This window comes from Vitis riparia, chromosome 9 (genome assembly GCF_004353265.1).
Source record: "Vitis riparia cultivar Riparia Gloire de Montpellier isolate 1030 chromosome 9, EGFV_Vit.rip_1.0, whole genome shotgun sequence".
Classification (NCBI taxonomy): Eukaryota; Viridiplantae; Streptophyta; class Magnoliopsida; order Vitales; family Vitaceae; genus Vitis; species Vitis riparia.
The window spans coordinates 14,024,041-14,050,955 of record NC_048439.1 but is presented as its reverse complement, the minus strand read 5'-3'; the positions used below and the strand labels follow the sequence as shown (position 1 = coordinate 14,050,955).

The 26,915-nt window shown below is 28.1% G+C and overlaps 1 protein-coding gene and 1 long non-coding RNA gene across 2 annotated transcripts in view; both read left to right on the top strand.

Annotated features, from left to right (window-relative positions):
- The first annotated feature begins 287 nt into the window (after positions 1–287).
- Positions 288–26,915, top strand: part of LOC117922123 (receptor like protein 21-like) — an 80,368-nt gene continuing 53,740 nt past the window's right edge. Inside the window, exons 1-4 of the mRNA XM_034840152.1 lie at positions 288–702; positions 1,701–1,856; positions 1,959–2,033; positions 6,229–6,375. Coding sequence (XP_034696043.1) covers positions 294–702; positions 1,701–1,856; positions 1,959–2,033; positions 6,229–6,375 — 787 coding nt within the window. The 5' untranslated portion in view covers positions 288–293. The remainder of the gene's footprint in view (positions 703–1,700; positions 1,857–1,958; positions 2,034–6,228; positions 6,376–26,915) is intronic.
- On the top strand, positions 22,380–25,040 carry LOC117922124. The gene is made up of 3 exons (XR_004652433.1): positions 22,380–22,502; positions 23,860–23,923; positions 25,018–25,040. It is a non-coding gene; the product is annotated as an uncharacterized LOC117922124 (long non-coding RNA).

The following is a 26,915-nucleotide window of genomic DNA, read 5'->3' as shown; positions in this document are numbered from 1 at the left end:
ATCTCACAATAAAATTTTAGTTTGAAAGACTTCATCCTTTAAACATGTGGCACATATTAAAGTGAGACCAAGTCTTCCCTATAATTTGTATCTATCACAATTTCTTTCCTCATAAATAGCCTTTTTGAATAGAATATAGACTTTAGCATCCATGGTGGGCCCTATCAAACGACTAGTCAAGACAATTTGTAGGCAAGAACGATGAACCAACTAGATTAAATACTCTTCATCTATTTGTACATCAAGAGCAATTTAGTAGTGTCTTTCTTATGTACTTCATGTTTGAACTCTCAATGGAGAGTTTGTCATCTAAATATTTGATGTGGGTTTTTATACTACTCTTGGTTCAAATATGTGGATGCAAAGGTTGCATTGAAGAAGAGAAGATGGGTTTGCTTGAATTTAAGGCTTTTCTGAAATTGAATGATGAGCATGCAGATTTTCTTTTCCCTTCATGGATAGATAACAACATTAGTGATTGTTGTAACTGGGAGCGAGTTATATGCAATCCCACCACAGGTCGAGTTAAGAAGCTTTCCCTCAATGATATAAGGCAACAACAAAATATGTTGGAAGTCAATTGGTACTATTATGAAAATGTCAAATTCTGGTTACTAAATGTCTCCCTATTCCTTCCTTTTGAAGAACTTCACCATCTAAATTTGTCTGCAAACTCATTTGATGGGTTTATTGAGAATGAAGGTATCTTACCTCTCACTTTTAAAATTTCTTCACTTATACTCCAAACATTCTAAAGGAACTACTAGCATATGTTCTTAAAAGTGTTCAGGTGGAGACCAAATGGTCACTAATAACTATTGAATTTAATATGAGAACAATTACTAATCATTAAAATTTAAAATGTAAATTAATATTTAAAAATTATTGTTTTGGAATATTATAGATTACATTAGACTTATATATATAAGTATACTTGTTATTTATGCCATCATCTCGCACTCAACCCACTTAGAGTGAGCAATTTCACAATTATTAATTAATAGGAACACATAGGCTCCCATATCCTTATCCTTTATGCTAAATTGTCTTTCCTTATCTTCCATTCCTAAAAGGCCTAATTTCCATTTTCCAAATTGATAGAGATTGGTTAAAGAAAGGTGATAATAATATTTGACTATTGCTTTTAAATAAGGAATCACCATATTCAGAATTTCACATTTACACCAAAAAAAAAAAAAAAACTTAGCCTTAGGTAGGGCCTAGACCTTATTGTTTTAAGTTGATGTCGGGCTAGTTTAACAATTAACAAAGTAAAGCCCAACCTATGACCATCTACGCATTTCCAAATTCCACCCATCCACAACCTATTCGTATGACTTTTTCAAGGACAAAATTTATTCAATTAAACCTATTAGATGGATTCTACATACAATGTTAAAATGAATATAAAAAACTTTAATTTAGAAAATAACTTCCCTTATTTAGTTAGGATTCATATTATAGGGGCACAAAGAATGAAAAATTTCATGTTTAAATTCACAAAGATCACAAAAGCTCTTTGAAGCTCTATGGACTTTTATTTTTATTTTTAATTTTTAAACACAAAAATCACAAAATTGAATTAGAAATTTGGATACATATTCTTATATTAAAGACATGTAAGCTTACAAATTTAAGTATGAAGATCTCAACTTGTAATTACATGTTTCTAATTAAAATTATATTACTCTATTTTATAGGATTTAAAGGGTTATCAAGTTTAAAGAAATTGGAGATCTTGGACATAAGTGGTAATGAGTTTGACAAAAGTGCCTTAAAATCTTTAGGCGCAATAACATCACTCAAGACATTAGCTATTCGCAGCATGGGACTGGATGGATCTTTTCCTATTCAAGGCATGTTATATGTCCACATTGTTTCTTTGAAATTAAGTATAATATGTTTCTAACTTTTAATGTTCCTTAGTTAATCTCTCTTTTGATTCATATTTGTTGCAGAGTTAGCTAGTTCGAGAAATTTGGAAGTGTTGGATCTAAGCTATAATGATTTGGAAAGCTTTCAACTAGTGCAAGGTACTTCATTAACTTACTAAAAAAGCTTATGATATTTTGTTATTAAATTAACAATATTAGCTAACAATTTCATCTCTGTTTTGATTCATATTTGATGTAAAATTAGCTAGTTTGAGAAATTTGAAAGTGCTAGATCTAAGCTACAATCATTTGGAAAGCTTTCAATTAGAACAACGTACTTCGTTTTGCTAAAAAAACTTATGTTATTTTGTTATTAAATTAATGATATTAGCCAACAATTGCATCTCTCTTTTGATTCATATTTGACGCAAAATTAGCTAGTTTGAAAATTTTGAAAGTGCTAGATCTAAGCTACAATCATTTGGAAAGCTTTCAACTAGTGCAAGGTACTTGATTAACTTGCTAAAAAAACTTATGATATTTTGTTATTAAATTAAAGGTAAGATTAATCAACAATTTCTTCTCATTAGTTACTTTTCTTTTTTAATATCATTAAATTTGATATAAAGTAGTCTAAGTCATCTTTTCAATTTTTAAGCTTCAATCAAATGCATCAAGCATGCACAAGTTGTTTGATATAACTAACATTTTCATAAGTAATTGAAAACTTTTTTTCTATGAATTAATCAACTTGATTATCAATAAATACTTACATGTATAATATTGTTATAGTTTCATAAGTATTTTAAAATTGTCTTACAACACACACACACACACAAAATACTTTTATGTTATGTTTGGTTTTCAAAAAATTTGAGGGAAAATGAAAGAAAAAGAAAGTAGAGAGGAAAATTAAAAGAAAAAAAAAGTGAAGAAAAATATAAAATTGATTAAAGTGAATAAATTATTTTTATATGTTACTTTAAACTTGTTTCACTTATTTTTATTCTTCAATATAAAGATGAAAGATTTGAAAATGCATAAGTTTCTAATTATTTTTTATTATATTTTCTTTTACTTGATATTTTCTACAATACAACCAAACATGATAAAATCATTTTCTTTAATTTTTTTTTTCTTTTCTTAATACTTTTCAAGAAGCAAACATAACCTTAAGGTATGTTTGGTTCACATAAAATATGAGTAAAAGAAAATAAAGAAGAAAATTAGAAGAAAAGAAAAAGTGAAGTAAAATAAAATAGATTTAAAATTAATAAATTATTTTTATATGCTACTACAAACTTATTTCACTTATTTTGAATGATTTAAATTCATTTCTAGTAAATAAAAATGGAAATTGTAGAGAAGTTTGCATTATTCAAGGTTCGCAATGACTTTTCAAGGGAAATAAAATATTTTTGCTAAAACTGAAAAAGGAACACCCTCCTAAATATAAAAATTACCCTAAGATATACATGTACCCTTATTATTTACACAATCATGTAATACTTAACCAAGTCAGTGGTATTTTGGTGGTCGTTTCTGTCTTGGTTTCCAATATTTCCAATTGATAGTGCTCGGTTTATGAAAGATCATAAAATTTGATTCTAACAAGGACCTCAATTAGGCCTAATCCCTATTTAATGTAACTAGGTGACCTGAGCCTAAATGACAAGCCCAACTCATGGAAACACATCTTTCTAATGGAGCCTAAATAACCTAGCCTTAGTTAGGGCCCATGTTTTACTATTTTAAGATGTAGTCTAGTTGGTTTGACATTGGGCTAAGTAAAGCCCAACCCATGAGCATATGTGCATTTCCATCCATCCACAACCCACCAACATGGACAAACTTTGATCAATTAAACCTATTAGAAATGTATACAAAATTTTAAGTTGAGAAGATAGTTTTCCTTATGGAGTTAGGATTCATATTAAAGGGGCACAAAGCATGAATTTTCATGTTAAATTCACAAAGATCACGAAAGCTCTTTCAAGCTCTATAGACCATTTTATTTGTAACATTTCAACACAAAAAGCAAAAAATTGAATGAGGAATTTGGACATCACACACATATATGAACTTACAAATACATGTATAAAGATCACAACTTACAATTACATGCATTTGATTAAAATTATATTACTATTTTTTTACTAGATTTAAAGGATTGATGAGTTTAAAGAAATTGGAGATCTTGGCCATTAGTGGTAATGAATTTGACAAAAGTGTCAAAATCTTTGGGCTCGATAACATCACTCAAGACACTGGTTCTTTGCCGCATAGGACTGAATGGATCTTTTCCTATCCAAGGCATATTGCATATCTATATTGTTTTTTTTTTAAATTAAGTACAATATATTTCTAACTTTTAATGTTTCTTAATTAATCTCTCTTTTCATTCATATTAATTTATGCATAATTAGCTAGTTTGAGAAACTTGGAAGTATTGGATCTAAGCTATAATGATTTGGAAAGCTTTCAACTAGTGCAAGGTACTTCATTAACTTGTTAAAAAAGCTTATGATATTTTGTTATTAAATTAACTATCAAATTGACCAACAAATTCTTCTCATTAGTTACTTTTCTTTTGTAATGTCATAAAATTTCATATAAAGTAGTCTCAGTCATCGTTTCAACTTTCAAGTTCCAATTAGATGCATCGAGCATGTACAACATATTTGATATAACTATTATTTTCATAAGTAATAAAAAACTTTTGTTTTAAAAAAAATCAATTAACTTGATTATCAATGAATATGACATAACCATAACAATAACCATAACATTCTAACCTTAGATATGCCATAACTATGTTTCCTTCATTCAATTTAGCAACTTTTTCCTTTCATAAGCTCCATAAAACCCTAACAAATTCATAATTTTGGGCATAGTTAGTAAGAAATTTGACCATAAGAGTTTTGGTATCATGATTCGAATTATTCAAATTGTTTTAAAGGAATATTTTAAATTGCATGTTAATTCACTTATAGTAAATGGAGAAAACCTTATCCAAGAAGATAATTGTACTCGGGGCTACGTATAGCATTCATGAAGACAAAAAATATAGATGAACTTATTTTTTAGAAAACTTAAATCATAGTTAAATAAAATTTATTGATTTTTTAAATGCCTATTAGAGGAGTAATAGAAGTTTTAGATAGAAAGTAAGAACTTTTCTAAGGAATTACTTGTTAACTCCATAAGTGGGATTATTCCATCAACTATAAGATTGATGTCTCATCTCAAGTCTTTATCCTTGGCTAGAAATGACCTCAATGGTTCTTTACAAAATCAAGGTACATATGTTATGATTTGTTTGTTTCATATAGATTAGAGAATATTAATATTGTAAAAACGAGTTGTCATAGTTAATGTAAGCTAGAAATAAATAACTTGTTTTTTAAATTTTATAAGCATGTGTTTGTTCTTAATGAATCTTTACAACATTCAAAGTTAACAATGTTTATAATTCATAAAGACCTCATTAACAGTGAGTAACAACTAATTGTAGGTAACTATGGAAAAACTAAGGAAAACAAAATGAGGGAAAATCAAGGAATTAGGAAAATTATTTCATCCCCATAAAAAATGCTAAGGAAGAAAAACATAAAGAAAGTTAAAAAAAAATTAATTTTCAAAAATTTAATTTCTTTCCTTTAATTTTTGCTATGGGCAACCAAAAAAGAAAATGATTTTTTATTGTTTTTTTTTTTCCTTTCATTCTCTTTTTTTTTTCCCTACTTTATTTCTTTTGCCTCAAACTTTCTTGATAGTGAACATAGCTTAAGATAAATAAGGAAGCAAATTTTTAGTACTTATTTAATTATTTTGAATTTTTCTTACTTTTTTTGTATTTTATCCAAATATAAAAAATTAAGGAAATTGAATTTTTGAAACTAAGTCTAATCATATTGCTTCATCTGATACAAATTTGAATAAAAATTCTTTCAATGAAAATTCAAGGAAAGGAAAAAACAATTTTATGTATAGATAATAATCCTAAATGTTTTAAAAAATCTCCTAACATCATTTATGTTCATCTTTCTTTTTATGTATTTGAAAAACTCAATAATTTGAAGGAAAAGTTTACTATTTAAGAAGATTATAAATATTATAATCACCATTGAATAGATAATGGTAAAAATATTTGTAGGGAATTTAGATACTTTTATAGAAAAGTGGACAAGTGTTCTAGTTTATAAAAACAATGCCTTTCTTTAGTTTGGTATAAAAAAAAAAACAAAAACAAAAACAAAAAGATAGGTTTTGGTCATTTTTTAAAAGTAGCAAACGCTTGTATTTAAGAACAACGTCTTTTCTTACACTAGTTATTTTAATTTTCTTTTGACAGATTTTGCAAGCTTAAGCAATTTGGAGATACTAGATTTAAGTTATAATTCCTTAAGTGGGATTATTCCATCATCTATAAGATTGATGTCTCGTCTCAAGTCTTTATCCTTGGCTGGAAATTACCTCAATGGTTCTTTACAAAATCAAGGTACGTATGTTATGATTTGTTTGTTTCATATAGATTAGAGAAGATAAATATTGTAAAAACGAGTTGTCATAGTTAATATAAGGTAGACATAAATAACTTGCTTTTTAAATTTTATAAGCATGTGTTTGTTCTTAATGAATCTTTACAACAATCATAGTTATCAATGTTTATAATTCATAAAGACCTCATTGACAGTGAGGAACAACTAATTGTAGGTAACTATGGAAAAAGTAAGGAAAACAAAATGAGGGAAAAGTAAGGAATTAGGAAAATTATTTCATCCCCATAAAAAAAAAAAAAAAAAAAAAATTCTAAGGAATAAAAAGGTAAAATAAAGTTTAAAAAAAATGTATTTTTAAAAAAATTTGATGTCTTTCCTTTCATTTTGCTATAGACAACCAAACAAGAAAATTATTTTGTAGTTCTTTTTTTTTCCCTACTTTATTTATTTTGCCTCAAACTTTCTTGATAGTGAACATAGCCTAAGATAAATAAGGAAGAAAATTTTTAGTATTTATTTCATTAGTTTGAATTTTTCTTACTTTTTTTTTTTGTATTTTATCCAAATATACGAAAATTATTTCTTTATTTATTCTTTTTCCTCCTACTTTTTAGGAGTGAATCATACTTTAAAAGAAAATTAATTTTTAATTAGGAGTTAGATTTAAGGAGAAACGTGGATCATAGATAAGAAAAAAAATTAAGGAAATTGAATTTTTGAAACTAAGTCTAATCATATTGCTTCATTTGATACAAATTTGAATAAAAATTCTTTCAATGAAAATTCTAGGAAAGGAAAAAACATTTTTATGTATAGATAATAATACTAAATCTTTTAAAAAGTCTCCTAACATCATTTATGTTCATCTTTCTTTTTATGGATTTGAAAAAATCAATAATTTGAAGTAAAAGTTTACTATTTAAGAAGATTATAAATATTATGGTCACCATTGAATAAGATAATCGTAAAAATATTTGTTGGGAATTTAGGTACTTTTATAGAAAAGTGGACAAGTGTTCTAGTTTATGAAAACAATGCATTTCTTTAGTTAGGTATAAAAAAATTGAAATGATAGGTTTTTGTCATTTTTTTAAAGTAGCAAACATTTTATTTCATTTGTATTTAAGAACAATGTCTTTTCTTACACTATTTATTTATTTATTTTAAAGTAGCAAAAATATGGATGAACTAATTTATGAGAAAGTTTAAATCATATTTAAACAAAATTTATTGATTTTTTAAATGCCTATCAGAGGAGTAATAGAAGTTCTAGATAGAAAGTAAGAACTTTTCTAAGGAATTACTTGTTAATTGCATAAGTGGGATTATCCCATCATCTATAAGATTGATGTCTTATCTCAAGTCTTTATCCTTGGCTGGAAATGACCTCAATGGCCCTTTACAAAATCAAGGTACATATGTTATGATTTGTTTGTTTCATATAGATTAGAGAAGATTAATATTGTAAAAACGAGTTGTCATAGTAAATGTAAGCTAGAAATAAATAACTTGCCTCTTAAATTTTATAAGCATGGGTCTGTTCTTAATGAATCTTTACAACATTCAGAGTTACCAATGTTTATAATTCATAAAAACCTCATTAATAGTGCAACAACTAATTGTAGGTAACTATGGAAAAAGTAAGGAAAAAAAATGAGGGAAAAGCAAGGAATTAGGAAAATTATTTCATCCCCATAAAAAAAAAATGCTAAGGAATAAAAAGTTAAAACAAAGTTTAAAAAAAGTGTATTTTTTTTTTTAAATATAATTCTCTTTTCTTTAATTTTTCTATGGACAACCAAATAAGAAAATGATTTTATAAATTTTTTTTCTTTCATTCTTTTTTTTTATACTCTATTTCTTTTCCCTCAAACTTTCTTGATAGTAAACACAACCTAATATAAATGGGGAAGAAAATTTTTAGTATTTATTTATTTATTTGAATTTTTTCTTACCTTTTTGTATTTTATCCAAATATAGAAAAATTATTATTTTTTCTCTTTTTCATGCTCCTTTTTAGGAATGAATTATACTTTAAAACAAAATTAGTTTTTAATAAGGAGTAGGATAGATTTTAGGAGAAACAGTGAATCACGGATAACAAAAAATTAAGCAAATTGAATTTTAGAAAGTATAATCAAATTACTTCATTTGATACAAGATTTGAATAAAAATTCTTTCAATGAAAATTCAAGCAAAGGAAAAACATTTTTATTTCTAGATTATAATACTAAATCATTTGAAAAATCTCCTAACTCATTTATGTTTATCTTTCTTTTTATGGATTTGAAAAACTTCAATCATTTGAAGTAAAAGTTTACTACTTAAGAAGATTATAAATGTTATACGGTAAAAATATTTGTTGAAAATTTAGATCCTTTTATAGAAAAGTAGACAAGTGTTCTAGTTTAAAAAACAATGCATTTCTTTACTATTATACTTTACTATAACAATATATTTATTGGAAATTTAGATACTTTTAGAGAAAAGTAGACATTTATTTGATGTTATTATTGTTATGCTTTATTATAATTAATTAATTGTGTGTATTCATTCCCATAAGTGTAATTAAGTAATTTATGTCTATTAAGTTTTATTATTTAATGATAAAAACAATACTTCAAAATATATGTCTCTATTTATTTTATATATACATTAGAGGAAATAGGCATTGCAACTAAGGCTTTTTGGCTTTTCTTATTCCTTTTCTAGTGGAATGCAGATGATTATAATTTTAATGGTCATGAAATAATTTAAACCAATTTATGGATAAGCTTTCCACTTTTTTTTTCTTGAAAACTTTTTAGAAATAGTTTAGACATTAAGTATTTGATTTTATCAAGTGATTAAATTTAAATCATTGAATTATGCAACTGTTTAAATCATATGACTACTAAGTAATGTTAGATTGATAGGTTATTAAATCAAGAAAGTAATCCAACAATTCAATTGGATTATACAATCTTTCCCTTCATTTTACCCACATATGAATTTACCCTCAAATCTCTATTGCATAAAACCCATATATCATTCCCTCCAATCTTAGCCTTCATTTTTTGCTAAGTAGTTTTATAGGTAAGAAATTTTACTATCTTTCATCCCATGGTTAGATGAAAACTTTTAGAATTATCCAATGTTAGGTAGCATTTTTTGCAAATGCTTTTATTTGATTTTTTTTTTTTTTTTTTTTGTTCTTAAAAATAAGTGTTAATGAATAGTCACAATATAAATAGTAAATTACATCTCAATTAACCTCGAGATACTATTTATTTTTGTTGACTCATCTTAGTCATTTCTCAAATGTATTTAAAATATATATCATATGATTCATCTAGTTAAAAAAAAATACCATAATCACAATTAAATATAGAATTTAAGTTTTAATTATGAAAAAATGTTATAAAAAGTTTTTAAATTAAAATAAAAGCATATTTTAATAAATTATAAGTAGTTTGAAGCATTTATTTCTAGAAGTAGAGAAAGATGGAGGATCATAAAAGTTGAAAGAAGAATAATTTGGAAGTCATAAAATTTTGGAAAGAAAAATAATTGTATAGAGATTCCAGGAAATTAAAAAAAAAAAAAAAAAACTTAATTTTTAAGAGCAACCTAAATTTGAGAAAAAAGTGGAATAGTATAAAGGTAAAAATAATTTTTTAAAGTGACTAGTAATTATTATAAAGGATTATTATAGTAACATGTGTAGAAATAAAATAAAAAAGTGATTCAAGTAAGAACAATTTTTAGGGTAAAAGATAATAATATGAGAAGTCATAAATATTAGGGTCATTGTCAAATATATTAATATAGGTAAAAATAATTGTTATGAATATAGATACTTCAAAGAAAAGTAGATAACTGTTCCCATTTATAAGAAATAATTTATTTTATTTATTTTTCATTTTGGTATGAACCAAGCAAAAAATGATAGATGTTGAATTGAGATTTACCAATTTACATTGTTTTACTTAAATCATTCTAATTTTTTTAAGAACAATGTCTTCACTTACATTACTTGTTTTGATTTTCTTTTGATAAATTTTACAACTTTAACCAATTTGGAGATATTGAATTTGAGTGGTAAAGAAAGTTTAAAGAAAGTGTATTTTTAAAATATTTAATTTTCTTTCTCTCAAATTTGTTAGGACCACCAAACAAGAGAATGATTTTATATTTTTTTCTAAATTTTTTCTTTCATTCTTCTTTTTTTTTTTTTGTACTTTATTTCATTTTCCTCAAGCTTTCCAACTAGTAAGCTTAGCCTAAGAAAAATAGGGAAGACAATCTTTTAGTTTTTTTTTTTTTAAGTATTTTTTCTTTCCTTTTTGTATTTTATCCAAATATAAGAAAATTATTTTCTTTAATTTTTTATTTTCCTTCTTGCTTTTTAGAAACCAAACATCAAAAGAAAATTATTTTTTAATTATAAGTTACAAAGATTTAAGGAAAAAAAAGGTTAAGGAAATTTAATTTTTGAGAGTAAGTATAATCGGATTGCTTCATTTAATACAAAATTTGAATAAAAAATTCTTTCATTGAGAATATAAGGAAAGGAAAAAACATCTTTATCTATAGAATATAAAAATAAATTATTTAAAAAATCTCTTAACATCATACTGTGGACCCCGCATTTCGGCTCATGCGTTTCCCACTCAATGGCGAGCTCAATTTTTATTTGAAAGTTTGATTTTTATTGATTATTGGAAAATGATTTGGAATCGCCACTTATTTTTGTTTTTTTTTTAAAGGGTAAACAAAATAAGAAAGAAAAACCCTAAGTGCGACTCCTTGTTTCGGAAAAGGTGGTCTGTGAAAAACCGGATCGGGTTCGGGGGTCAGGTTACTTATCGGGAAGGTACGGTAGAGGCCGTAGCACCCCTCTAAGTCCCTAAAGTCGGGTCTCTACTAATAAAATGAAGCAATCATGGCAATTGATGAGGAAATCAATGAATATCCTAGATGATCATGCACATATGAGAATCGGGACATGTATAGTGAAGTATCAGAATGAGAGTGTATGCGTACCTGGGCCACGAGCCACAATGCGCTTTCAAGAAATGAGATTAGTACATAATTAACAAATGCAAATTATAGCTCATGCATATCGGAGTGCAAAACGAAGATTAAGCAAAATATATTGAGCACAACAGTTGACAATCAATAGGGATCAAACATAGGGCCCCCCACCAAAGCCCAATTTATTATTCACGAACTAGCCTCACAAATTCCATGTTCTAGAATTATGAAGAATTCACTGTTGCTTATGTAAAATCAAGAAGATCAGAAGATTATTTAGGAAATGAAATGGAATTAGAACTATTCGGGTGAAAACTGGATTCTTGGAGTTTATTGGAAAATTGGAGATTTTAGGAATTAAATTTAAATGATTAGAGCTTCGGTAATTAAAATGAAATTTGCCAAAGAAAATGAGATAGGGAATTAAACTGCAGGGACATAGATTTTGAAAGTTGAATTTGTAATAATAATAATAATAAGATTTTGAATTAATGATAATAATAATAATAATAATAATAATAATAACAATAAGATTTCGAAAGTTTGAATTAATAGCAATAATAATAATAAGGTTTTGAAAGTTTGAATTAATAATAGTAATGATAATAAGATTTTGAGAGTTTGTAATAATAATAATATTAATAAGATTTCGAGAATTCTAATTAATGATAATGATGATGATAATAATAATAATAATAAGTTTTCGAAAGGTTGAATTAATAATAATAACAATAAGATTTTGAAAGTGTGAATTAATAATAATAATAATAATAATAAGATTTGGAGAGTTTGAAATAATAATAATAATAATAATAAGATTTGAAGAGTTTGAAATAATAATAATAATAATAGGATTTTGAAAGTTTGGATTAATAATAATAATAATAATAAGGTTTTGAAAGTTTGAATTAATAATAATAATAATAATAATAATAATAATAAGATTTTGAGAGTTTGAATTAATTATAATAATAATAGGATTTTGAAAGTTTGAATTAATGATAATAATAATAATAATAACAATAAGATTTCGAAAACTTGAATTAATAATAATAATAACAATAAGATTTTGAGAGTTTGAATTAATAATAATAAAAATAGGATTTTGAAAGTTGAATTAACAATAATAATAATAATAATAATAATGACAATAATAAGATCCTGAAAGTTGAATTAACAACAACAACAATAATAATAATAATAATAATAATAATAAGATTCGAAAAATTGAACAAATAATAATAATGACAATGATAATAATAATAATAATAATAATAGCAATAATAATAATTAATAATAATAATAGCAATAATAATAATTAATAATGATGATATCCGTTAATAATAATAGTAATAATAATAATATCCGCTAATAATAATAATAATAATAATAATAATAATAATAATAATAATAATAATAATCCGTTAATAATAATAATAATAATAATAATAATAATAATATCCGTTAACAATAATAATAATAATAATAATAATATCCGCTAATAATAATAATAATAATAACAATAGTGATAAAAATAATAAGAATAGTAATAATAATAACAATAATAATAATAATAATAATAATATGAAAAGGGGTTAATAATAATAGGCTTTGGGGGTTAAAGGGTTTAGGATCTGGGCTTTAGGGATTTGAAAAGGGGTTAAGGGTTGGAAATGGGCTTAGGAGGCTTTTAAAAGGGGTTTTAGGATCTGGGCCTTTAAGATGGGCTTTGAAAAGGGGTTAATAATGATAGGCTTTTAGGCTTTTAAAAGGAGTTAAAGGGTTTAGGATAGGGTTGGATGTGGGCTTAGGAATTGGAAATGGGCTTAGCTTATAATAATAATAATAATAATGGTAATAATAGTAATAATAATAATAATAATAGTTAATAATAATAATAATAATAATAATAATAATAATAATGATAATAGTTAATAATAATAATAATTGAAATAATAATAATAATAATAGTAATAATAACAATGGGATTATGAAAGTTGAATTAAAAATAATGATAATAGTAAGATTTTAAAAATTGAATTAGTAATAATAAATACAATAATAATAAAGTTTAATTAACAATAATAATAATAATGATAATAACATTAATAATAATAACAATAGGCTTTGAAAATGGGATAAAGGTTGGGAATGGGCCTTGGGCTTTTGAAAAAGGGTTAGAAGGAAGTTAGGAAATGGGCCTTGGGCTTTGAAAATGGGTTAAGGGTTGGAAATGGGTCTGGGCTTCATCTTCATCCTAGCTCAAAGCAAAACACAAGCCCAAAGCCAAACACAAGACTGGGCCTAGTGCCTTATCCCAAGCCCAAAACCCAAAAACTTCATCTTCTTCCTAGCTCTCCCTCTCCACCTGCGTATCAACCTCATAGGGAGCTTCCACCACCGACGGCACGAAGAAGAGAGGAGTTGTGGCGGCGGTCCGGCGGCATCCAGAAGATGTTGCCGCCATGGCGGCCGGTGCAAGTTCCCGCGTGGCCGGAGCAGGTGACGATGACGTTGATTCTGATGGAGATTGGGCGGGGCTAGCCGCGGGTGGTGACGCTGGAGACTTGCCCGGAGACGTTGGCTTTGGGGACTTGGCTGAAGACGCTTACTCGGGAGCCTTGGCCGGTGCAATCGATGCCGGAGTTGCAAGTGAAGGTGCGGACAGTGGAGTAGAACGAGAGAGAAGCAAGCTTGACGGGCGTGAAGGATGCATGTGAGGGCGTTTGGGAGGTGAGAAAATGGGAGGGAAACGAAGGATAAGGGTGGATGGGCAATTCTTGTGTGCATGGGTAGGAAGTTGATGGCATGAGAGGTATGAAGAAAGGGATTACGAAAGAACAGGGCAAGGATGATAGGTATGAGGATTTAATAACTGTAATCTCACCTCATGAATTATCAACAGATTGAAAGAAAAAAAAAAAAAAACAGTAGAACAAACGGGAAATAAACTAATATAGGACCATCAATAAACATGAATCTAACCATTTGCAACCAAAGAATAAGTAAATATGAAAGGGAGCCAAAACAGAGCAATACTCACAAGCAATCGGGTCCATCCATGCCAGTCTAAAAAAAACTCGAAGTCTCAGCAGAAAGATTTCCCCCCTTCTTCCCTCCAGATCCCCTCAGCTTTCTCCTCCTCCTTTTTCCCTCCCTAGCATTTCCTCTGCTTGTATCTTCTTCAACAAGCCGCTACTTGTTTTTTCCCTGTTCACTCGTCAGCAGCCTGGCATCTCTGACCACCAGCTGCATTTCGTCTAATCTGGCCGCCCCTCCTCCCTAATTCCCGGGGTGGTCAGAAGATTATATACCAAAAGAAAAGAAAAGTCCCAACTCCCTTCTCTTTCCCGGGGGGTCTACACATACATACTCATTTTTCTTTTTATGGATTTGAAAAACTCAACAATTTGGTGAAAACTTATTCAAGAAAGAGCAATTTTTGGAGTAAAATTTTATTATTTAAGAAGATCATAAATATTACAGTCATTATAGAATATGATAATGGTAAAAATATTTGTTAGGAATTTAGATACTTTTATAGAAAAGTAGACAGAGTGCTCTAGTTTATAAGAACAATGCATTTCCTTAGTTTAGTATGAAAAATGTAAAATGATGGTATTTGATCACTTTCAAAGGTAGCAAACATTTTATTTTATTTGTATTTAAGAACAATATTTTCTCTTAACAATGTTATTTTAATGTTCTTTTGACATATTTAACAAGCTTAAGCAATTTGAAGATATTGGATTTGAGTGATAATTTATTCAATGTGATTGTTCCATCATCTATAAGATTGATGTCTTCTCTCAATTCTTTATCCCTTGCTAGAAATCTCCTCAATGGTTCTTTACAAAACCAAGGTACATGTATTATGCTTTCTTTGTTTCATAGAGATTAGAGAGGATAAACATTGTAAAAAAAAAAGGTTGTCATGGTTAATGTAAGCTAAAACTAAAAAACTTGCTTTTTCAATTATATAAGTATGTTTTGTTCTTGATGAATCTTTACAACATTCAAAGTTACTAATATTTATAATTCATAGAGACCTCATTAACAACAACTAACAACTAATTGTGTAAGTAATTATGAAAAAAGTAAGACAAAAATGAGGAAAACGCAAGGAAAGTAGCAAATTTTTTCGTCCTCATAAAAAATGCAAAGTAGAAAAAAGTGAAGAAAGTGTAATGAAAGTGTATTTTTCAAAAATTGAATTTTCTTTCCCTTAAAGTTGGTATGGACAACCAAACAAGAAAATGATTTTGAAATTCTTTTTTGACTTTTTTCTTTCATTCCTTTTTTTTCCTACTCTATTTCCTTTCCCTCAAACTTTCTAGGTAGTAAACATTGCCTAAGATAAATAGGGAAGAAAATATTTTATCATTTATTTATTTAGTATTTTTCTTACCTTTTTTGTACTTTATCCAAATATAAGAAAACTATTTTTCTTTAATTTTTCTTTTTTCTTATTGCTTTTCAAGTACTTTAAACTCCAATTAAGAGTTACATAGATTTACAGAGAAACAATGCAACTAGTAACAAAAAATTAAGGAAATTTAATTTTTTTGAGAGTAAGTATAATGAGATTGGTTTGTTTGATACAAAATTTGAACAAAAATTCTTTTAATGAAAATTCAAGGAAAGGAAAAAAAAAAAAACAACTTTATCTCTAGACTATAATACTAAATCACTTAAAAAATCTCCTAACATCATTTATGTTCATCTTTCTTTTTATGGATTTAAAAAATTCAATAATTTGGAGAAATTGATTCAAGGAAGAATAATTTTTAGAGTAAAAGATTATTATTTAAGAAGATCATAAATATTATAGTCATTGTTGAATATGATAAATGATAAAAATAAAATAAAATAAAAGTCGTTGGAAATTTAGATACTTTTATGGAAAGATAGACAACGTGCTCTAGTTTATAAGACAAATGCATTTTTCTAGTTTGGTATGAAAAAAGGTAAAATGATAGGTTTTGATCATTTTTTAAGGTAGTTTGTTTAAATCATTTTAATTTAAGAACAATAACTTTTATTACATTAGTGATTTTGATTTTCTTTTGATAGATTTTGCAAGCTTAAGCAATTTGGAGATATTGGACTTGAGTTATAATTCATTTAGTGGGATCCTTCCATCATCTATAAGATTGATGTCTTGTCTCAAGTCTTTATCTCTAGCTGGAAATCAACTCAATGGTTCCTTACCAAATCAAGGTACATATATTGTGATTACAAGTTTTTCTATTTTCTTTTTTAACATCTTGTTTGTTCTTTATGCCAATTAAGTCATGCATGTCTATTAATTTTTGGTATTTAATGAAAAACTTTATTCTTAATTCATAAAGACCTCATCAACTGTAAGTAACAACTAGTTGTAAGTTTGGGGACATTGACAAAACGAGGAGATGATTGGTTACATGTCTTATTCTCTTTTGTAGGCTTTTGCCAACTGATCAAGCTTCAAGAGTTAGATCTTAATTCCAACTTCTTCCAAGGGATCCTTCCTCCATGTTTGAATAATTTAACATCTCTGAGGTTATTGGATCTTTCTCACAACCTATTCTCTGGAAATGTTTCTTCTTCTCTGTTGCCTAGTCTCACATCCCTGGAGTACATCGATCTCAGTTATAATCTTTTTGAGGGTCCATTCTCTTTCAGCTCTTTTGCTAATCACTCCAACCTTCAAGTGGTCATACATGGAAGTGATAACAACAAATTTGAGATAGAAACTGAATATCCAGTTGGTTGGGTTCCCCTGTTTCAGTTGAAAGTGCTTGTGCTATCCAACTGTAAGCTCATCGGTGACCTTCCTGGTTTTCTTCGATACCAATTCAGATTAACCGTGGTTGATCTCTCCCATAATTACTTGACTGGAAATTTCCCCAATTGGCTGCTTGAAAACAATACGAGACTAGAATATCTAGTCCTGAGGAATAACTCTTTAATGGATCAACTACTTCCCCTCAGACCTAATAGTCGTATCACTTCATTGGATATCTCAGACAACCGACTTGTTGGGGAACTTCAACAAAATGTGGCCAATATGATTCCAAATATTGAGTATCTAAATTTATCCAACAACGGTTTTGAAGGTATTCTCCCATCCTCAATAGTCGAAATGAGTTCCTTAGTGTCGTTGGGTTTGTCTGCTAATAGTTTCTCAGGGGAAGTACCAAAGTAATTGCTTGCGGAAAAAGATTTGGAGTTTTTGAAATTATCAAATAATAAATTTCATGGTGAAATATTTTCAAGGGACTTTAACTTGACTTCATTAGAGTTTTTGCATTTGGACAATAATCAGTTCAGAGGAACACTGTCAAATGTAATCTCCAGAAGCTCTTGGTTATCGGTGTTGGATGTGAGCAACAACAACATGTCAGGTGAAATTCCAAGCTGGATAGGTAACATGACCGATTTGATTACACTGGTGATGGGCAACAATAGTTTTAAAGGCAAATTACCACCTGAGATTTCTCAATTGCAGGGGTTGGAGTTTCTTGATGTTTCTCAAAACACTCTTTCAGGATCTCTTCCTTCTTTGAAGAGCATGGAGTATTTAAAGCATCTACATTTGCAAGGGAACATGTTTACAGGATTAATACCCAGAGATTTTCTCAATTCCTCAAATCTATTGACTTTGGATATCAGAGACAACAGGTTATTTGGAAGTATCCCCAATTCAATCTCTAGACTTTTGGAGCTAAGGATTTTTTTGCTAAGAGGAAACCTTTTAAGTGGTTTCATTCCAAATCAACTTTGTCATTTGACTAAAATAAGCTTGATGGATCTTTCAAACAACAATTTTTCTGGGTCAATTCCCAAATGCTTTGGTCATATCCGATTTGGAGACTTCAAAACTAAGCACAATGTGTATAAACTGATGATTGTTGGGTATTCAAGAAGAAATCCTTCTATATATGCAGGTTACTTAGTAAAAACTTTTTTTTTCTATACTGATGAACATGATGAAGTAGATGAAGTTAAGTTTGTTACCAAGAATAGGTCTAGCTCCTACAGAGGTGGCATCCTTGATTTCATGTCTGGATTGGACTTATCATGTAACAACTTGACAGGTGAAATCCCTCATGAACTTGGAATGCTAAGTTCGATTTTGGCATTGAATTTGTCTCATAATCAATTGAAGGGCTCCATTCCAAAGAGTTTCTCCAAACTTTCTCAAATAGAGAGCTTAGACCTTTCTTATAATAAACTGAGTGGAGAAATTCCTCCAGAGTTGATTGGACTCAATTTTTTAGAGGTGTTCAATGTGGCTCACAACATCTCTGGTAGAGTTCCAGATATGAAAGAACAATTTGGGACATTTGGTGAAAGCAGCTATGAAGATAATCCTTTTCTTTGTGGGCCAATGTTAAAGAGGAAATGCAATACAAGTATTGAGTCACCAAACTCACCATCACAACCTTCTCAAGAAAGTGAGGCAAAATGGTATGATATCGATCATGTTGTTTTCTTTGCAAGTTTTGTTGCATCATATATCATGATATTGCTAGGATTTGCAGCCATCCTTTACATCAACCCTTATTGGCGTCAAAGATGGTTCAATTTTATTGAGGAATGTATATATTTTTGCTATTATTTTGCTTTTGATACTCATTCCAAGTTATTAGCATATTTGTATAATTAGATACTTTTAGTTTGGATGATGTTTGTATAATTAACCACTACTTGTTTCTGGCATAGAACCAAATATGGTGATACAAATAATAATCATCTTTGTGTTTACTAGTGAAATAATTGTTATCATTTAAAGTCTATCTTTGCTTAAATTTCAGTATCCCTTGTTTGTAATTTCAGTTTTTATTTTGTTTTATATATATTTTTAATTTAATATCTTAAGTACACTACTTTTGAGGTTACTTTATTAAGTATGGTGTTTACTTTTATATAGACAAATTGAAACTTTTAAGATTTTTTTAGCATTTGAGTAATTTCATGTTCACATTAGAAAAATAAAAAATAAAAACAAAACAAATAATAAATAATTCAAGGAAGCATTAAGTTATCATCTTACATTTGTTTGTAATAATATGGGAATTGTAAAATAATCTTCCAACTTGTTAGCATCCTCTATAATAGCAACCATTGAAATATCAAATATGAAGTCATATTTTATTTTCTAATGTGGGGTAACACTCTTTGTTTAATCATAATAATTGATAAATGTATTACATAATTATTATAATTTATTACAAAGCATGAGTGATAGTTACATGCCAACACGTGAGAGGCTGGGCTTGACTTTAAGGATTGGGCATAAAGTTTCCTTGGGCCAGTGCCCTTAGTCATGTTGATAGCATAAAGTCTCTTGACACTATCCTGTCATGTTTCAATATGCTAATTTTACAATATTTTAAGTCAAACTATATATTTCAATAATGTAGAAATAATTATATATCTACAAAACAATAAACAATTGGGGGTTGAAGAAAATTGATTTATTTTTAAAAGGGGAGGGATGACAAATAGAAAAGGTGCAATATTTTTAAAGGCGTAATAGGAATAAGCTACTAGTTAGGGAGTCATATTATTAATTTTAATTTATATGAATTTAGGGGGGTGTTTGGTACATGGGAATGAGGAGTGGGAATGGACATCTCATTCCTTCTCTTCCTCATTCCCATGTATCAATAGAAAACTAAAAAATGAGCTATTTTTCTACTATCGTTGGGAGGATTCGAACCAACAAAATATTAAAATAATATTTTAAAGAACAAATTAATAATTATTATTTTATAATTAAATGAAAATTTTTTATTTAATTTATTAAAAAAATATAAAAATTATCATGATAAATTTTTCATAGTGTTTTTAATATCATTAATATATTAATTAAATATTAAAAAATTATACATTTATCATTATTTATTTTATATCATTTAATATAATTGAATTAATAAATGTATCATAATTTTAATATTAAATATATTTTAAAATTATATGTATTATAATCAATCACAATATTATTATCGAATAATATTTGATGTAATTTAATAATCAATGTACACTTATTAAATTTATATTTTTTGTTGACATGTGTAATATTATTATCAAATATGATAAATTATATCAATTTATTCAGTAAAACAATTTTAAAATGTTTATCATATTGCTAATTTAATTTATAAGAGGTTTTTTTTTTTTTTTACATATTTATAAATTTTGATCAATTTTAGGTTCATCAATGTTTTGTATCAAAATATCCATCGATATATCTCCAATATATCCATAAAATCAAAGTAGCAATATATTTGTAATTATCGATATTTTCATCATTACTTATAAATGAAATTTCAATTCATATTTTTATTCAGTCATCTCATGTGATAATATAAAGGGAAAAGGTGAATTTTGACTCACTAATATGAAAATATATGGGAAAAAGAACCTCAAATTTATTAAATTAGTATTATCTTCATCCATTTAAAAATAATTTGAAATATAAATATCATATAATTATTCCCTAAAATGTCCCTTTTACTTTGAGTTCTAATATTATTACTTGTGTACATGAAATGGCTAAGAGAGTGTTTATTTTTTTAGCTTTTTGTTAAAAGCAATTTGTTTTCAAAAATTTAGGTTGTTTGTTTTTCTACTTTTTTTCATGACTTATTATAAACTTTTTACTAAATAGAAAAAACCAAAATATTTAGCTTTTTTTAAATAGAAAAAATAACATATTGATTTTTCTTTACTTTTTAATACTTAATATAAATAAAATATTATAAAAACAAACAACTCAATATTTAATACTATTAAGTATAAAGGTTTTATTTAGAATTAAGTAAAAAAACAAACACCATCTAAGTGTTGCCTTAAATTCCTTGCATATCAAGAGCTCAATTCTTTTTTAATAAGACTTAGGTGGTGTTTGTTTTTTTACTTAATTCTAAAAGAACCTTAATGTTTAATAGTGTTAAATATTAAGTTGTTTGTTTTATAGTATTTTATTTCTATTAAGTATTAAAAAGTAAAAAAAAAAAAAACAATATGTTATTTTTTCTATTTAGAAAAAGTTACATATTTTGGTTTTTTTCTATTTAGTAAAAAGTTTATAATAAGTTATGAAAAAGTAGAAAAACAAACAACCTAAATTCTAAAACTAAATTGCTTTAAGCAAAAAGACAAAAAAACAAACACCACCCTAGTGTATGGATGAAAGGATGAGAGGCCACCTTCTCTATGTTCTTCATGGTATCCAAGGGGACAAATCCATCAACAAACATTTAAAAGCTTTTAAGATAATCTCGTAATTTTGAAGCCTTAACTTAGTATAGTTTTCCTTGAGATGTATACCTCATTAAGCAATTAGTAGCACTATAACTTAATTATTTTGTACATCCAATCTTTATTGTAAGGAGAACTATATGAGAATCATTTAAAACCTAAACTTTGTGAGGGTCTCAATTGGTTTAGTCATGTTAGTAAGTTGTTGTAGAGTACATGCATTTATCATCACAACTAGTATGATGGCATTGCAAGAGCTGATAGTATTAGTTGCCGCATCGAGAGTATTGTTTTCAGATATTCACTACAAGAAAAATATGATATGTTCCTATAGTTTTCATAAGGTTCGGTAAAATCTACAATTAAAGATGATATATAGCTTCACACTTAAGAGTGTGTTTGACAGTGATTCTTAAAAGTGTTTCTAATACTTGAAAAATAAAAATTTTCAAGTGTCAAAAAGACTAGAAACACTTTCGAGAATCACTATTAAACGCACTCTTACTACATTCGCATCTAAAAGGTGCTGGTGGGTCCTATATAGCTGCAGGAAAAAATTGGTTGCTACTAAATGGGTCCCATACAGCTGCAAAAAAATTAAAAAATAAAAAAATTGGCCCCATCCAGTTATGGTTCAATGGGCACAGATTTCTTCAAGTCGCTGCCACATGGATTTTAAAGCCACATGGGCTTCAACCGCTCTCATAAAACCCCATATATAAGCTAGCCCAACACCTCTTCCGCTCACTCTCTACAGCAGAAGCCATTGAGACCGTGAGACCCATTTCTGCACACTCATCATTCGAAGTATGAATTATCAGAATTTACCTTGATCTTTCGACACTTTCAATGATTCCAGGTATGGATTTTATTTTGCCTTTTGATTTTCTTACCTATCATCAGAATTTTATTTTTGTGTTTTTTTTTTTTTTTTTTTTTCATTTTGTTCCGGTTTGGTTGCTGTGAGAATGTGGGGAAAAAGGGAAATTTCTAAGAAAAAAAATGGAAAATTAGGGTTGGTTTCTGTTTGGTTAGGGGAAATGTAGGAAAAATTGGAAATTTGGGGCCAAAGTAGCGAATTGAGGTGGGCTTAGCGAAGCCACTTTTCTTTTGTATTCCTCTTTTGGTTTCAATATAGAAAGAATGAAAATTTAGAGCCAAAATAGAAAAATTAAGGGTCATTTTGGCAACAAAGGCAGAAATTGTTACCTGCTTTCTCTTTTACAAAGAGGAAGAGTGAAGAAGAAAATGGGCAAAAAGATTGGTATAACTTCTTCAAGATGTGTTATTGTAGATTTTCCAATCAAAGACTTCAAACACTCTCATGTTTTCCAAACTTAATTTTTTTTTTTTTTTTGCAGAAAAAGACTGTTTGGTTATTAAACATTGAAGCTGATTGAGTTTCTCCATCAACTAAATTTGTCAAATTGGAGTTTTCCCCTAAAAAAATTGGACTATCATGTATTTGAATATAAATAGGCACCAGTGTTGTGATGGTTGTAGGATCAGGTGGTTGCTTGAGAGTATCATGATTCTTTCTCTAGATTATTTTCTATGCCCCATGAAGAGGATCCCACAAATCCTGTTGAGCTAATACGGTAAATAAAAAAGAAAGCAGAGTGATTCTTATAATAATGAATGATCAGTTTTAGGTCAAAAGTAAATTTTTGGGAACAGATTGTTCTGGAGGGCCTTGGGGTTGACACTACAAGAGACAAGAAGGATCCTGATTCCAGTGATCCTGATCTCAATTTGGATTCTGGTCTTGGAGTTTTTTATTCTTTCTTTATAAGTTTGTCGATGATAATTGTTAGTGAGGTTCATTCACTTAATTCTTGGTGTTATTCTTCTTATTGTTGTTTTTATGTTGTAATAATCGTTGGTTAGGTTTTGCTATTGGTTCTTAGTTCTTTTTTTTTTTTTTTTTTTTGGTCAATTTCATAAATAAATTTGCGATTCCACTGCAGAATGTCTCATTTTGCTGCCAGTTGTATTTTATGTGCTTTTAGAGGTCATAATCGTTTGGCAGTGAGAATAGATCACATATTCTACTAGTACTAATGTCTCATCTTTAGAAAGTAGCAAATATTATATGATACATTTAAAATACTATCTTGTTGTCTTAACATTTTGGAACTTAGAATAGGGCATATAACCTGGATCCCTCATATCCCCTGTCTCACTCTTTTCCTCTTTTATTTTCAATGTTTAATCAGAAGAGATCGTATCACCGCAAGTGGGGGTGAGGTCAGTCAACTAAATGCAGGTGGTGGTGTAGAGGTATTTTTCTTTCATATTTGTTCTTTTGGCTATTTATTTCTTCAAAATTTTATTTCTTTAAAATTTTGTATTGCTGTAATAGAAGTTTTAAACTAATAGTTTTGCTTTGTCCATAAGGCTAAAAGCTAGGGTTCTTTGATGCCCAATGAGTTGTGAAACAAACCTATCCTGTTAATTATTCTTGGTGCTTTTTGATGATTGGACGATTTTGTGATGACCAGCTTTTTCTTTTCTATTATGCCTTGCAAAGAGAAAGTATGAGGATTTTTGAAGTGCTAGAGTTGGAAATGGATTTATGAATGGTACTGCCATTGCTAAAAAACATTTTTTAATTTTTGGGATACATTGAAATGACTACTCGTAAGTATGAAGAGTTGGCGATGTTTGAGTGCCATTGCTAATCCATTTTCATGCACGAGACACCTTTTTTTTTTATTAATAAGGTGTATCTCATCCCAATGTTGTTTTAAATTACTTGAATTCTAAGAGTTGGATAACTGTGATATAATATTGGGATTACCATATTTGAATTAATTAAATGCCTCATCAATTGAATGCATTACTTTAATATTTTTGGATCTGAACTCCTTTGTTTAGTTTTTTTCTCTAGTCATTCAAGTTTTGTTTTATGTGTGTTTGGGTTAGATGTTATTTGGCTATATCTAGAAGTATCATGGTTATCTGGAAGTAAGCAGGTTAGACCCCTATCCCCCCTATTCCCCTATTCTAGATAGTCTTTGCAGTCTCTCCCCATCATTACCAAAGTTGGTAAGGAGTTTGTATCATGTATTTATCGTGAAACAGAAAATGCTCTTGCCCATCAAGCATATGTTTTAAGGTCTGACTTTGAGCAGTTAATTGTTAAAAGATGTTTTATTGTTTAAACCTTTTCTTTAAAATTTGTCACTTTCCTTCAAATTGTTCCTCATTGTCTGATTAGTGAATAATGTGAATCAATAAGTATTTTGTGGATTGCCTTAGGTTTCTTATTGTGTACACTATTAAGATACATTCTATTTTCCCCACATTTTAGTTGTTTATTACTTTAGGTTGCTTAATTATTGTCATCTCTTTTTCAATATTGAATGTTGTAGAGATTCCATGTTGGCATGGAGAACAGGGCTATCTCTGTTTTTACTCATGGATTTCTTCACAAACTTCTGGAAGAATCAAGAAAACTTGAGAATCATGCAACTCAAGCTGAAGAGATTGGGCAAGAACAGATTGAAGTACGAAATTTTGTCCTAGTGGTGCTGAATTCGAGTTTGTTATCTTGTTTGATATTCTATATCTATTTATTTTCTGTTATCTGTTTATTTATTGAGGAAATGTAGGTAGAGAACAGAATCTGAAGTTCCTCAAGACTCCATGGAATTGATCTTAATGCTATTTGGCTTAGTTTGAAAACCAAGCAACATAAAAAAAAAAATAAGATTCTGAATTTTTAGTTTTATATTCTACTAAGACAGTTTTCCCAGCAGGAGGGTTAATAATTGGAAACTATGGATGATATAGAAATCAACCTTGAAATTTGTTGCATTATAGTTTATATCATAATTCTTTTCTTATTGTATTTCTATCAAGTATGATGATAATTGATAGCAAGGATTGTCCCCACCCATGCTTGATAGATGCATTATCATAAGCCATTGATTCTTTAGTTTCAAGTTATACATGTACTAAGCCAAATCTGCTGGTTGTTGGCCTATATTTGTGCACCCCAATGACCATTTTTCTGAGGTATGAGTCCTTAGCCCTACAATCATCAAACTTAGAATAACTCCAAGTCATCTACATAGCCTTCATACCTAATGTTTTTAAGATAAGGGCAATCAACAACCATGTGTCACATTCCCCCACAATTAAAGCACTCAATTTTCTTTTTCTTAGATTAGCGCTTTTCTTTTTTATTTTATTTAATTTCAAATCCCTTTTGATTTTTATTATCTAATACTGTGAAAGATCTTTTGTGAGCTTCCATGTCATTTTACAACTTTTTAAAGAAAAATGAAAGCTCAACATATGTTAAACATTGGTCATTATGTTCTTCAGACTCGTTACTTTCTTTCACAGAAGCTTTTAGGGCTTCATCCTTAGGCTTCATAGAACTAGGTAAGGGCATCTTGTAAGTTTAAAGGGATTCCATAAGTTCATGAACTCTAATTGAATCAATGTCTTTGTTTTCCTCTATAACAGTTTCCTTAGCTCTAAACCTACAAGGAAGAGAGAGAGGTAAGGAATTTTTTAAAATTTTTTAATTTTTTGATTTTATTATTATTATTTTTTAACTTGAATCTACTCCCTTGCATTGAGTTTGAGTTGCAAATATTACTCAACTTGTCATAGAATTTCGAAAATATTTTATCTTTTCACACATTTTAATACCCTCAAACTTGACATTGAACACGTTCTTCTTACATATTTTTTTTAAAAAAAAAAACGAATTTTCCAATGGAAACAGTTATTTTCATCAAAGTAAGATGGATTATGAATGATCATCCCACTCTATGTAGTTTCAGGAATCAAGATCAATTAGGAATAATAAAATTAATTTTTAAATTAAACTAGCTTTGATACCAATTGAACTTTAGGATCTTAGTTTATGAAACTACATAGGGGGTGAATATATAATCTTGTTTTTTTCCACCAAAATTTCTGATTATTTTAAATTATTTAAATCTTTTTTATTAATATCCACAATGAACATGCCATGTATGTGAAAAATCACTATAAAGTCTCCCAAAAACTTTATAGATGTAAAAATCATTGTCAATTGACCTAGAGCAAATACATTAATTATGAAAGGCCTAGTACATAATTTTACCAGGGAAAGTTAGGTTTTGGGTCGGTAATGTGGAAAATATATGATTTTGATAACCCAATTTTACGTATTTCAAAATTAATAATGTAATTAGAAAATATTCGGAGAATCATGCACTTTCAGCTTATGTGTATTTTAATGCCAAAAATACCCTTCACCTTGCCAGCTAAG